Below are 14,541 nucleotides of genomic sequence, written 5' to 3'. Positions count from 1 at the left end.
AGAGCAGCCCCTGGCCTGTGTCTTTGCCCCCCGGACTCCTCACCCAGGGCAGGTGGAAGGTCTGTGGCAACCCGCAGCTACCTGGGCTCCCCGGGCTCCTCTTACCGGGCCAGGCTCCAGCTTCCGGCCTGGCCAGGGGCCGAAGAGCTGCAGCCATGCCATGGTAAGAACTGCTCTGTCAGCTGTGGGGAGCTGCGGACCCTCCATCTGCCCTGGGTGGAAGTCTGGGGGGAGGGGTAGAGACTGAGGGCTGCTCTCGGGGTCCCCCCCCCCATCCCATGCAGGTGGAGAGTCCCTGGATCGCCACAGCTGCCCGGGCTGCTCTTATCCAGGCTGGGCTCCAGCTTCTGACCTGGCTTGAGGGGAAGAGGAAGTGTAGGGGGCCAAGCCCATGGTAAAAAGTGGATGGGCCAGGTCCGTCTATTTTCAAAAGTGGGAGGGCCATGGCCCCTTGGCCCCCCACACCCTGTTCTGGTGCCCCTGGACTGAATGCTTGGACAGATTTATTTCCTGGATGGTGGTTTTGTTAGTACCTTTTATAATTTAACAATTAATTTGTGTAGGTAACAAACATTTTGCTAGCAAGCCAGCGTATTTTCTTTAAAAATTTGTACAGCGTTTTTTCATAACCGTTCTTCAAAATATAGAACCTATGAGGCTGATCTTTTACATGCCCCTTCTTACTCTTGTTGCTCCCCAACTTTTGGGTGTAAACTTGAGACCTAATTTTTCCCACTTACATCTCCCATGCACTTTCCTGGGAGTGTATATGGTGTCTCTTGGTTCCCCAAGTGGTCAGCTGCCTCAGCTCTGGATTGAGGTTTCCCAACCCCCGTGGGAATATTAGAAGCAGACATTCTTTGGCTCAAAGGGACAAATATGTCAGGGCTGCCTCCTTGTGCAGTGGTTCTCAAACATTCACTGTTTTTATTTTGCTCTGTCCTATTCCGGGTTCTTTGAAGGGCTGGCAGAGAGCTTAATTCCTATATTTGGTCCCAGTGAATTTTCTTTCAAGTCAGTAGTCTTGTCCTTTCTTTGAAGCAGCAGGCAGTCTCATCCCCTTCCTGCTCAGGTGTTTGTAGGTTGCAAACTGGGGTTGCAACCTGATTCTTTCTTTTTGGACACTAATGGGGAATGTGACTCCCTCTTCCCTTGTTAGCTATTCTATTTACATTTTTGCTTACATACTCTCTTCTTTGTCTTAGGCTAACTAAGAGTTGTTTACTGTTTCTGTTTTCAACGCTATAACATCATTTTCTAAAAGCAAAGAATATGGAATATCTGAAAAATACACCTAACACTTTCTGGGTCTGTATAGATATTTGTGCTGTAAGTAGAATGAAGGCATTCACACCAGGAACCTTAACCCACATTTCATACTGCGGCAGCATTTGATGGGGCTTCACTATATCAGACTAAACTATAATCCTGACTGGCCCCATATCTCTCTCTACAGTGAATTTATCTCCATTAACCACCACCTTCTGCTACCACTGTTGATTGGATGGATTTGCACCTATGAAGGGGCAGCAAGACATGTTTGCAATGATATGGACTGTGAATGGTTTGGCATGAACATTATATGCCATTGGCAAACTGGCTCTGTGACTTTCTCCCTCTGGAGGTTCAGTCACACAGCTAACTCTATATAAGGTTGAGGTGCATCTGGCATTCCCAGCACTGCAGTGTCACTCAGTGGGTGTTGTGAGGATTCTTGGTCCAAGTGACCCTGCAGGCCACGTATGGCACACCATTTCTCCTCCTGATCCAGGGCTTTTGAGAATTGGCTGACACCCAGAGCACTGCACCGGCCTCTTTGCCCTGCCCGGAGGAGGTGATTGTTGCCCCGTCTCCCTCTGTCCCACAGGAGGACTCTAGAGCCCACCAAGAACCTTTAAAGAGGGTGGCAGCAAGCCTACACCTCCAGGCAGAGGAGATGGAGGAGCCCTCGGACTTCCTGTTTAACCTGTTGTCCCCATCGGCACCAGGAAGGGTGGCCTTGCCTCTCCACGAAGGCTAAGATTTCTAATGCCTTGTGGCAAACACCAGCCTTGTTGGCCCCCATCTCAAAAAAGGCAGAACATAAGTACTTTGTACCCCCTAAAGGGTATGAGTACTTTATACCCACCCGGTGCCCAACTCCTTGGTGGTCGAGTCGGTCAACCATAGGGAATGGCTGGGTCAGCCAGCCCTGACTCCAAAGAACAAAGACTCGGAGACTGGACTCTTTTGGTAGGAAAATTTATTCATCTTTGAGCTTCCAGTTATCGGTGGCAAACCATCAGGCTCTCCTGGGCCAGTACGAATGCCATCAGTGGGGCTCCCTGCCTACGTTTGAGGACTCCCTCCAGGAGCGTGATAGGAAGGAGTTTAGGGCGCTAGTGGAGGAAGGGATAGCGGCTACTAGGGCGTCCCTTCAGGCAGCTTCGGATGCTGTGGCTATATCCACATGATCAGTGGCCTCTGTGGTGTCCATGAGATGGGCGTCATGGCTTCTCCTCTCTGGGCTGTCCAGCGAGGCGCAGTCTTCCATGCAGGATCCCCTGTTTGATGGGAAAGCTCTGTTTGCGGAGGAAACAGATACAAGGCTGCATGGCATGAAAGACTCCTGCATGACCCTCCAGACTCTGGGCCTCTGTGTCCCAGCTCCGGCCAAACCTAAATTCAGGCCGCGGCAGACTCCCGCCCAGGACGCCCTCCCAAAGTACAAGGCTGCCCATAAGAAGCAGAGGGACTATAAGAGATGCTCTCAGAGGCAGTCTCGGCCTGTCCCCCAGCCTGGGTCCTCCAAGGGCAAGCAGGTGGGGAAAAGGCGTTTTTGACGGGATGCTCAGGGGCACCCCGCCAGTCCTCATCAGGGATCCACCCGCAATAAAGCTTGCCTTCTCCAACTGGTTGTGTGCTTTCCTCCCGGAATGGTCACGGCTAACCTTGGACCCCCGACGGGTCCTCAACACCATTTCCCGGGGTTATGCCCTCCAGTTTACTTCCTCCCCACCCAACCACCCCCTGCCCCTGTTCATCTTGGGGGACCCCTTGCACGAAGCACTGCTCGAGCAGGAGGTGGCTCCTAGGACTAGGATCAATTAGGGTGACCAGATGTCCCGATTTTATCAGGACTGTCCTGATATTTACCCGTTTGTCCCGCGTCCCGACTGATATTCGGTTGGGATGCGAATTGTCCCGATATTTTGCCCTCCGGCGCACAGGCGGAGGGGGCTATATACGGCTCGATATACGGCGAGCTCTGGCTTTCTACCTTGAGCGGACTATGCTGTTCAGAAAATCCTCGCAACTGTTCGTCACCTCGGCTGAGCGTGCGAGGGACCAGCCGATTTCCATCCAGCGGCTTTCCAATTGGATCACTTTGTGCATCCGTTCCTGTTATGAGCTGGCGGGTGTCCCCCCGCCACCCATCATGAGGGCATACTCGACTCAGGTGCAGGCCTCATCGGCTGCCTTCATGGCCCATGTCCCCATCCAGGACATTTGTAGGGCCGCCACGTGGTCTTTGGTTCACACGTTCACCTCGCATTATGCAATCGTCTCCCAGACCAGGGAAAACGCCGGGTTCAGCAGGGCTGTCCTCCATCCTGGGAACTTGTGAACTCCTACCCACCTCCAACAGAGATAGCTTGGAATCACCTTTTGTGGAATACACATGAGCAATCACTCGAAGAAGAAAAGACAGTTACCTTTTCCGTAACTGGTATTCTTCGAGATGTGTTGCTCGTGTCTATTCCACATACCACCCTCCTTCCCCTCTGTTGGAGTTGTCAGGTAAGAAGGAACTGAGGGTGAGGGGAGCATGCAGCTCCCCTTATATCGTGCCAGGCAGATGCCATTCCAGGGGTTGCGGGGGGTGCTCCCCCCTACGGGTACTGCTAGGGGAAAAACTTCTGGCACTGGTGCACATGGCAAGCATGCACACCTATTGTGGAATAGACATGAGCAACACATCTCGAAGAACACCAGTTATGGAAAAGGTAACTGTCTTATCTCTGGGATTTTGTCTGTTAACCATGATTTCAGGTTGGGGTGCCAGAATTTTATAGCATTGTTATATACCTATTATTCATAGGCCTCATTGATAGTGGTACCCCTCCCATATACTTCCCCATGTCTTTACATAACCATTAATTTGATTTGAAACATCAGCATAAGTCATGTCTTTTTTTCTGAATGCCCTGCACTCTTGTAACAAAGCTTGTTTACAGCTTTCATAATCTTTGTAGTCTGCCCTTCCCATTAGGATAAAAATGTCCAAGACCTTTGTCCCAGACAGTAGTGGAGCCAGGTACCTTACCGTGTGCTCCTTTCCCACCTTATTCAATTTACATCCTATTTAAAAAATGTGTAGGAGCACATCCATTTCACCCCCTTCCTAAAACAAGGAAATAGATTGGACTCTACACCATTCACCAGTACTGGTACCTGGAGACTGGCTCCACCTGTTGGACTCTGGTTCTGCTAGCATGGTCTTTCCATTTCACAGTGATGTTGGTGCTCCCTATCCTTCTCTCTCTCCTCCAGCTGTTGCTGGTGCTCCTCATACTGGTGCTGGTTCTCCTTCTGTTTTTTCTTGTACTGACAATGCCTTCCCAGGTCTGCGTGCTGCTGGGTTTCCAGACACATTCTGTCCCTCTTCTGCACCAGCTTTGGAGCGGTCCATCACTCCCGTTGCAGTGGTGTGGATGGAGCACAGTTGCTGTCATTGCCCTCTTCTTCCCTCTTTTGGGCGTTGGCTCCAAGACTCACCCCGTCTACTGGACCCTCTGTCAGCAGGCTGGAGGTTCTTTGTGAATCTGGACCATCATTCCTTAACTGCTTGCATCCGAAGAAGTGGGTATTCACCCACGAAAGCTCATGCTGCAAAACATCTGTTAGTCTATAAGGTGCCACAGGATTCTTTGCTGATTCCTTAACTGGTCATTAGAATACAGCAAATTTACTAGCTGTGATTTTGTTTGATCCTCAGTATTGATCTGCTTTTTTTTTTTGCCTAACTCAACCATGTGATTTTTCTTCAGCTATTTATAATTCACTATCCCTGTTTTTTCCCCCCATTATTCCTTTCCTGAAAAGACTATTGAGACTGGGGCGGGGTGAAGACTCACCGGCACGGCGCCGTCTCCTGGGAATTAGCTCTTCCAGCCCGGAGTGCCCTCTGCAGGCCAGTGTCTCGCCTGCTGCTGGACCCCAGTGCCCCTTTACATCAGGGTTGTGTCCCCAGCAGCAACCCACAATCTGGGTCTCCCCACCCAGGGGACCCCTCCCCCAACCCTCGATCCCCACCTTGCCTCAGTGGTTACTGCCAGTCACCATCTAGCCCCTGCTCACTGGGGCAGACTGCAGTCTGTAAACCACTCATCGGCCAGGGGGGTTAGGACCTGCTGCCTTTGCCTATCTCTGGGCTGCCCCTCTGCAGCCGCAGTACCTTTTTGTAGGCCCTTTTCCAGGCCTGCAGCCTGGGTTTTTTTCAGGGTAGAGCTCCCCAGCTCCCTTTGGCCTTTCCCAGCACTGCTCCACCTCAGGTACCTTTCTCTCCCAGGCAGCCAGGTCCTTCTCTCTCAAGAAACTAGAGAGAGAGTGTCCTCCTGAGCTCCTGGCTTGCAGCCCTTTTATGGGGCCAGCTGTGGCCTGATTGGGGCGTGGCCCCTGCTGTGGCTCTTTCCCCAATCAGCCTCTGCTTTTCTCTCAGCCCCGGCCCTCTCCAAGGGCTGGCTTTTAACCCTCTTTACTAGAGTGGGGCAGCAGCCCCACTACAGATACCTTTGTGCTTTTTTTCCCTGCAATACTTGCTTTTACTATTGTTGGCACTTACGCAATTTACACTGTTGCATCATTCCACTACTATAGTTCAGGGTAACTGCATCTGTATTTCCCTTCGGTTGTCCAGTAAGGGCACCCACTCTCAGGCTTCCAGCTCTCCAGCTTTTGCCTCTCTTGGACAGTGACATGGAGCCTTCTCCCTTCTGACTGGGGTGCTTTTAGGCTGTACGGTTTCCTGCCTTCACTGTGTATTTCTCAGTGCAGACAATTTGCTCAAGGATGCCTGCTTGCTTTCTCTTCAGAGATGGTTAACAGGTGTAATTGCTACAGTTATAGGGTACCACACAGCACTTCCTATGCAAGCATACTTATTTTTAAGCTAAAAAATTACAGTATAGAGAAGACATATTAAAAATAGTAAAAGAACCTACGTGCATGCTAATAATAAGCTTACCAGAATTAACATGGATTCTCACAGGGACTGTCCTTCAATCCTTCACGCAGCAGAATTCCTTATAGTTACTAGTTTATTACAGCTTCAGCTGAAAACAAGCACCCAGTCTTATGTGACCTCAGTAGGCCAAGTTCTTCCAATCGTATCCTAAGGATTAGGGCCTTCCATGGAACAGGGGCTCTGTCCATTGCTAGATCAGGAAGAAGGCCATGAGCCCGTTTAAAACCAGGCTAGTTATTTAAAAAAACTTTTTTTTTGGGGGGGTCTGTTGGGTTCTGGAGAAACCAGTTTGAATTAGTATATGTGGAGCTTTCCGTGGAGGTGGCTTCTCGGGAGATGTTACAACCTTCATGAATTTGCCTAATTATCCCTGCTTTCTCCTATTTACCTTTCCCATGGAAATACATACAGTTCCACAATAACACATTCATAATTGCATTTTTAATGAAACAATGAACTCTAAAGATGTTAAAACTAAGTCAGTAAGGTTTAATTTCATTAAGTTTATTTAGACACTTCGGGAAATTTAGTCTGTTATATCTCTCTCCTACAGAAGTGCATGTAACTAGAATTGGCCGGCAGCTTAGGAGAACCTATTGACTTGGGCAGGTGTATTTCTTGGATGGCAGTTTTTCTATTTTATACTTCCACATTTTCCTGTTTAGGTAACAAACGTTTTGCTAGGAAGCCAGCATATTTTTAAAAAAATGTGTACAGAGTTGTTTGATAATCATTCTGCATAATATCTTTTTTTAGAATCTATGAGGCTGATCTTTTACATTTTTAATACAATGAACTCCAAAATATTTAAAGTAATTCATTAAGGTTTAACTTTATTAAATAAGTTTATTTAGGACACTGTAGGCAACTCTTAGTCACACACACACACACACACACACACACACACACACACACACACACACACACACACACACACACACACACACACACACACACACACACACACACACACACACACACACACACACACACACACACGTACGTTAGCTTAGTGGAAAATGTATTGTGTGTTCAGAGTATGATTTTTCAAAAGTTCATAACTCAGTCAAATCTCAGCTAGTTTTCCTGGGAACATATAACAGTACTTTTCCTCAAGACCATTTTCATGTTAAATTTTTGCTGCTAGCTGCTTCAATGCTAAAGCTGTTCAAAATAGCGTTGCCAATTTTTTTTCCCCCTGCAGTGAACACATTTGTGTTTCACTATCTTTTTTTTTTTTCTCAAAATAGCTGAACATTTTTTGCTTAAGCTTTCAAATATTTTAAAAAGAGCACTCCTGGGTAGATTCCTCACCTGGAAAATTTCAACTCATAAGGGTAATGCTTCAGAAAATTAAGAACTGAAAACTGGGTTAGAATGGAAACCATTATGCAGCCCCAGCTATTGCAGTTGCTAGTGCTTCTGTGATAATGAAAATTATTTGGAGTACTATATCAAGTGATAGTTGAAAACACTGTTATAGAGCTTTATATTGTAAAGGCTACCATATCCCTTAACTGCATTGATGAAAATGTCTTACTTACAGAATCTGACAGAAGACGTTGGTCAAGACGATCACCAGACAGGTACTTGATAATTACTTAGTTGAAATATACTGTAGGAATTTAAGCATGCATTCTAAGAGAAAACTAACTAAAATGATTAGTTCTAATTTGTTAAATGGCTAAAAGGGGGATATCTACTAGAAAATAATAAAACCAGTTTGTTTTCAAAAGCAGTGTTTTGAAAAACAGCTGTGCTTCTAATTTCTCTAACTATAAGTGGTTCCTATAGGTCTATGACATCTGCCATTTTACTGCTACTTCCTAACAGGAATTCACTAGACCAGTGTTTCTCAAATGCGGCCACCAGGGGCTTTTCTTGCGGTCACGGCCTCCGGAGTGATGATTGCAGGGGTGAGGGGGAGCAGCAGTCCCATCCTTGGGGCTGCTAGCAGGGTTTGAGCCTTGTCCCTTCTGGAGACACAAACACTGGAGGATCAAGCAGCCAGTGAGTTCCCCACCTTCCTGGGGGTAGTGGAGTCCGGCTTCAGTCCTGGGGTGATGGGTGATAGGCTCCAGCTGCAGGGCTTCAGACTCCATCTCCAGGCTCTGGAATCTGTCTCCGGGCTCAAGGCTTCAGGCTCTGCCTTCCAGCTGCACAGCGGTGGGCTCCGGCCCCTGGCCATGTGACACTTGGCTCTGGCCCCGGGCTCACCGTCCCCCATCGCCCCAGCCCCCAGTGCCTCCCCCGCCCCCATTCATTCCCCCTATCACTCCTGGCCCCGCTGCCACCCTATCCACCTCACCATTCAGGGCTTAATTTGTATCCTGGCATGCCAGGGTTGAGTACGTCTGCTGTGAAAAGTGATAAATGTATGTTTGTTCATATCACTTTTCACAGCAGACTAAGGCTGTATCTACACTAGCACTTTTGTTGGTCGGTGTGTGAACAAAACATCCCCGACTGACAAAAGTTTTATAAACAGAAGCACTGGTGTGGACAGCGGTATGTTGGCGGGAGATGCTCTCCCGCCAGCATAGCTACCGCCGCTCATTGGGGGTGGTTTTAATTATGCCAGTGGGAGAGCTTCTCCCACCGGCATAGAGCAGCTACACAAGAGACCTTACAGTGGCACAGCTGCAGCAGTACAACTGTGCCACTAAGGTCTGTAGTGTAGACATAGCCTTAGTAGCTAGCTGGGAGGCTGTGAAAAGTGATATTAACATACAAGTATTACTTTTCACAGCAGCAGATTTACTAGCCAGCAAGTCTAAAAAAAAAAAAAAAAAAAAGGCAACCAAAAAAGCAAAAGAAAAAACAACAAAAAAGACAAGGATATGCAAAGCATCTTATTTGTATTTCTGGTTTGTTTAGGTCCAGTAAAGAATAGAAACAACTGTACATTATTATTGCAAAAAACCCTACATAAATAAATTACAACGATTTGGACATGTATATGTGCATATTTATTCATTTTTCCTAAAGTTAATTAAGATTTTAGGAAAAATTGTCAGAGCGGCCACCAGCAAGAGTTGGTGGTCGCACTCTGAGGCCACCAAAAATTTTGTTGTGATAACCCCTGACCTAGACTCTATCTGTGCATGACTCTCACTTCTGGGATATAGGTTCTGAGCACAAGACTAGCAGAATCTTTCTTGCTGTTAAGGTGTTTGGATTCCTGTGAGCTGCAGTGGGAATAGAGCACAACTCAGGCCCCCGCTGGCCATTATGTGACACCCCTTGCTGCACTTCAGACACTCCAGTAAGCTTTTTCTTGACTGGGATTGAGGAAGGAATCTTGCTTACGGAGATGACCCTCTCTCTGTGTTGTTCGAATTCTTCTCCATATTCCAGTGATATTTGTTGAGTACCACTTCTTGGTTCTAACCCTGCCTTCTAATTGGATCCAGTAGAGTTCTTTGAATTCCTGAGCCCTTTGTTTTGAAGGTTTGGCACAGTTGTTTCGTTGTTCTGTGTTAACTGGCACCAACATTTTCTTACGTGGCTTGGTGTCTTACAGTTTGGTGCCTGCATTATGCTTGTTTCTATTGAGCTGGTGCTATCTTTGATATATAGTCCCTTTCTCTTTAATTTTAGGTATGGTATCTAAAGAGGATCACTTAGTGGCCTCACACTTTGATCATGTGGTAGAACAGTGCCTTAAGACTGACCATGTTTGTCATGTTATCTGCTTCAGAAGTGCTAGTTCTGTTTGCAGATGTCATCTTGAGCACTGAAGAAAAGTGGGGAGTGCCTGTAAGTTCTCAAGACACCCCAGGAAGATTCTTGTAAGCCCAGTGTATGGTCAACATAGAGCAATTAAAAAGGCAAACTCTTGAAGCTCAGGGCTGAGTTGGCCAGGATTGCTGAGTGCTAAGATTCAGAGCAGACCTGTCTTCCACCCTCCCTGGTAAGTCTAGCGGGATCACTTCACCACCGAAGTGTCTTGCACCATCAGCAGAGAGGGCTTCACCAGATGTTGGCTCCTGAATGCACTCAGGGCCTTGGCATCTGAAGTTGTTGATACCTAGCTGTGTCTCAGATGAAATGAAGACTCTGTATGAGAGGCTGAGGCAAGTGATGTTGAGGAATTAGAAGCTTCCCAATGTGCATATGACAAAACCCATAACTTCATCTCCACATTGAGGTCTCAGGATTTCCCCCTCCTGCATCCATATGCTGGAAGTGGAAATGGGTAGGTTGATTCCAGGTATTGGAGTATGCTCTGTAATTTGGCCCGATCACTCCTGGTCCTTTATATGGCTGTCGAGAAGTCCACAGTACCTATTTTGAGGTAATTCTCTTGCTCTGCATCATCAAGGGTAGGAACTCTGTATGCATCTGGAACTTTTCTTCCTCCCAGGCTAGCGCTTGTATCTTGAGAGTCAGTACTGTAAACTCAAGCCTCAGTGCTGCTGGTTTCCTGATGGGGATTTGTGCGGAGCCAGAATTAGTCCTGCCAGTGTCACTTATGACACTCCAGGTTTCCTTGTCACCTACATAGTTCTAGCCATTTGAGTTGGGACAGGCTGAGTATTAAGGTGGTGAGAGCTGTTATTTGAACTCATATTAGCCAAAGGAGTCTTCTGCTTCAAAATACACATCCACTATGAGGAACATGACAATAGAGAAATCCTACCTTTTATCATTTCTCACAGAAGCTCTCCAAGACAGCTGATTTTGAGTTAAAATCAGGCTGGAAGTCTACAAGGGTTACTTATGTGCGGTAGATGGGCCAGTCATATCTATCCAATAGATTTGCTATACCTTTGCATCCTGTTGTGGGTGTGTTGGTGGAAAAAGGTTTAGTAGATTCCTTGCATATCTTTCGCAGTCTTTAAGGCAACTGAGAGAGTGTTTGTTCTCTGGAGACAAAGTGTATATCATGTAAGGTGCTATTTTGGCCTTTCAGGAGCTAGTTAAAGGTATACCAGTGTATGTGTCCCCATGTTGTCAGATTCTTAGGGGTTTTTGGCACTTCTGAAACATCCTGTTTAAAGAGGCGTCTAAAAATCTAATGAAAGCTCTTTTTGAACTACTCTGTTCCTGTGAGCGTAAGTTTCTTAGATGGAATGTCACTTTCCTGGTGGCAGTGACTGCAGCTGAGAACATTTCAGGGCGTAGTGACTTGATTTACCTTATCCCAAATTGCACAAGGGTATAATTGGTGCTGTGAACTCCTCTGACATTCCACTCTTAGGTGGTTTTTGAGGTGTTTTTTGACCTTAATGAGTTTCACCTATCAAAATTCTCCCATGCTGGCATGCCCATTCTGGAGAGAAGATCCTTCTCTACAATATGCTTAATTAACCCAAGAATCTTTTGACTCTTTGGAGCAAACAAAGCCCTTAAAGTCCATTCGACTTTTTGTTTCTTTTGAGACCAGTCTATTGGGCATTGCTGTTACTCAGTGGACCCTCTCCTTAGGATGGAGTGATTTAAAATCACTTGATTTTTTTTTTTCCAACCATTGGTTGAGATTTTGTAAAACTATTTGGAAATCTTTTGCTGTAGTAGTTTTAGACTAAAATTTGTAATGAACCAAATTATAAATACTTTTCTTAATGCCACTGCAGATGGGATGTTTTATTTGAAATTTACAAATCTGATATAGACAAAAACCAAAATACTGAAAATTAATATTTGCAGGGTCAGGGCCTTAAGCAGGTACATAACTCTACTCACATGAATAGTCCCTTGACTTCATAGAGACTACATTGTGCTTAAAGTTAAGCATGTGCACAACTCTGTGCAGCCTCGGGTTACAATTGGATTTTTATTAAGAACTTTTCTCTTAGTGGCATAACATCATTGTTGCTGCAAAACTAAATTACTTCAACATTAATTTTTTCATTGTTATTTAGAGGTTCAGTATATTAACAAAGTTATTGTGAATTATTTTATACTCACAGGTCAGTTTTTTTCAAAAGTAGGAGCCTAAAGTTATATTCCTAAAGATGGAATTTGCAAAAGCACCTGAATGATTTGGGGCCCTAAGTCCCATTGAATTCAAACTGCAAACCCTAACTAGGAGAATATGGCCTGACTGAAGCATTTTAGCTTTCATGATATATACAATTGGAAGATAGTATTGATTGCAAAGATAGAATGGGCTTTTTGCTTATCAATTTCATATGAGTTTGTGGCAGTTTTCACAGTAAGGATATTAACGAGGTGCCGGACTTGTCCCTTTCAGCATAGATGAATATTAATTGTGAAAGTACTTCAGTTAAATAAGTCTCTGTAAAATCTGAAATTATACTAGCAATTAAGTTGAAGTACATAATCACTTTAGCAATTTAAGACTCCAAGATGCGAAGAAAGTAAACTAACAGCGTGTTTTTAATTTAATCTATGTATTAAAATTAAGATTTTTATCCACTCTCTCTAAATGAATGTACATTTCGTATTATGGCTCTTCTAAAACTAGATGACAGATGCACAAAGTTTCCTGGATCAAAGGCAAAGCTACATCACTCCCCATATTAGCAATGGGTGTGTTGCAGGTACCTGTAAAAAAAACAGTATTATTTTGTCTCCACACACTCTTATTGCATGAATTTGATCTCCTGAAGAGAATCTGCAGGGGTCCGAAACTTTTCTGGAGCATGGAATCCAATGTAGGGAAGTCCAAACTCTCTCCTTCCAAAATTAAACAAAGATGTCTTTTGAATATTCCTTATTTTCATTTGGCCTTTTGCATGTTTTTCCCTGCACTTGTGGTCTCATTCTGCAGGCTTGTACACTGTATTTCGTGTTTGGGTGGGTGTCTTAGTGTTCTCATCTAGTTTTTAAAAACATAAAACACCTTGCTTATTATCAGCATTGGCATTAGTTTTGTTATTATTGCTCGCTGAAACTTTGCATTTATTTTATTTGTGAACATTCCTCAAGTTGCTTGATCTCCATGAGTGTAAGGATTTGCACAGATGTTATCTTTGGAGAAAGTAAAAATTATATATCTGTAATTCTGCTTTTCTAAAGACATCCTTTGCAGATTCTCATTTACTTGCTCACTTTCCCTTGGTTCAGAGGTTTACCACTCTCATTTTTAATCTCATATCTTGTTTTTCATTTTTCTCTGGGGTCTGTTTTAGATGCGAGGTTGATCATCCTGAGTTGGCTTTTTTTTTCTGGGAACTTTAATCTCCTGCACAGGTGAAGGAACTGAAGGGACTGTTTGGCAAGCACCATTAATAGTTGGCTGTTCTTGGGTGGTGATGGCACATGACAGACATTTGGGGTATCTTCCTTGCAAATGTTACCTTTAAGTGTCAAAAGCCACTAAGAACTGCCAGTCTTGAGCAGTTTTTAACTCTCAGAGGCAAGAGTTTCTGGGACAGCCTTCTAATGGTGCGGAGGGAGGAGGCAAACAACCTAACTTGTGTTAAAATGGAGCTGGATATGTTTATGAGTAGAATCATATGATGGGGTTGCCTGTGATAGCAAGGAATCAGACTTGATGACCTAGGAAGTCTTTCTTTTCCTATGTTCAAGATGATATTTGCAGAGAAGCGGTTATATGTAAGGAAATTTTCTGTCAGTCTCAAGCAACTCCTATTGAACACCGAGTTGTGTGCGCATTTGTAGATGATCAGACCTGTAACTGATTATTAGTCAGGAAAAGTTGGAGATAGAAATTACCTTAAAATAAAACGATCTCCTAGAAAAATCTCTGCAGAAAATATTCATATTAAACCAATACTGAGCTAACAAAGCTGTTAGAAATTGCCTTTAAAGAACTGACAATCTTTACATTCAGGTGGGCACACAACATAGCTATATCTTGTTTCTTTGTGAATTTTCATTACAAAGAAGTATTTAATAACAGCTGTGTACATGTATCATTTTTAAAATAAATGATACTTCTGTACTGTGATTTGTTAGTTTGTAGGTCATCATTCAGCAATTAAAAGTGCAACAAAAGATCTAATTAGAATGGAAACAGTAAGATCATAAATAACATACACAGTATGTGAAGACTTATACTTCTTGGAACAATATTTGAAAATATATTCCTTTTTCAGGTGTCTGTCTTTTTTTAAAAAATAGTCACTTTATAACTTCTGTGCCCTCTTCTTCCCATTCACTCAGTGACTATAAATCTGAATGTAGACAAATTCAAACTAGGAATAAAGTGCAAAGTTTTAAATTAGGGTAATAAGCCATTGGAACAGTTTATCTGGGATATGATAGTTCTGGGCTTGATGCAGGAATTCTTGAATTAAATTCTTTGGTCACTTTTATTCAGGAGGTCTGACAAGATGACCATAATGGTCCATTCTGGCCTTGAAACCTATGAATTATAAGAA

General features: G+C 44.5%; 1 protein-coding gene across 7 annotated transcripts in view; it reads left to right on the top strand.

Annotated features, from left to right (window-relative positions):
• DCUN1D4 (defective in cullin neddylation 1 domain containing 4) overlaps positions 1 to 14,541 on the top strand; it is a 58,478-nt gene that overhangs the window by 17,090 nt on the left and 26,847 nt on the right. For 3 of the 7 annotated variants that reach the window (XM_039540341.1, XM_039540339.1, XM_039540346.1), the window contains one exon: positions 7,773 to 7,812. The exons of 1 other annotated variant lie outside the window; for it this stretch is intronic. In XM_039540341.1, coding sequence (XP_039396275.1) covers positions 7,773 to 7,812 — 40 coding nt within the window. Of the gene's footprint in view, positions 1 to 7,772; positions 7,813 to 10,101; positions 10,140 to 12,659; positions 12,736 to 14,541 lie in introns of those variants that run through there. 3 more of the 7 variants (XM_039540342.1, XM_039540345.1, XM_039540343.1) reach the window with 2 other exon arrangements.

Source organism: Mauremys reevesii, linkage group 5, assembly GCF_016161935.1.
Source record: "Mauremys reevesii isolate NIE-2019 linkage group 5, ASM1616193v1, whole genome shotgun sequence".
NCBI lineage: Eukaryota > Metazoa > Chordata > Testudines > Geoemydidae > Mauremys > Mauremys reevesii.
Note: the sequence above shows the minus strand (reverse complement) of the source record. Positions and strands in the feature narration are given on the sequence as shown.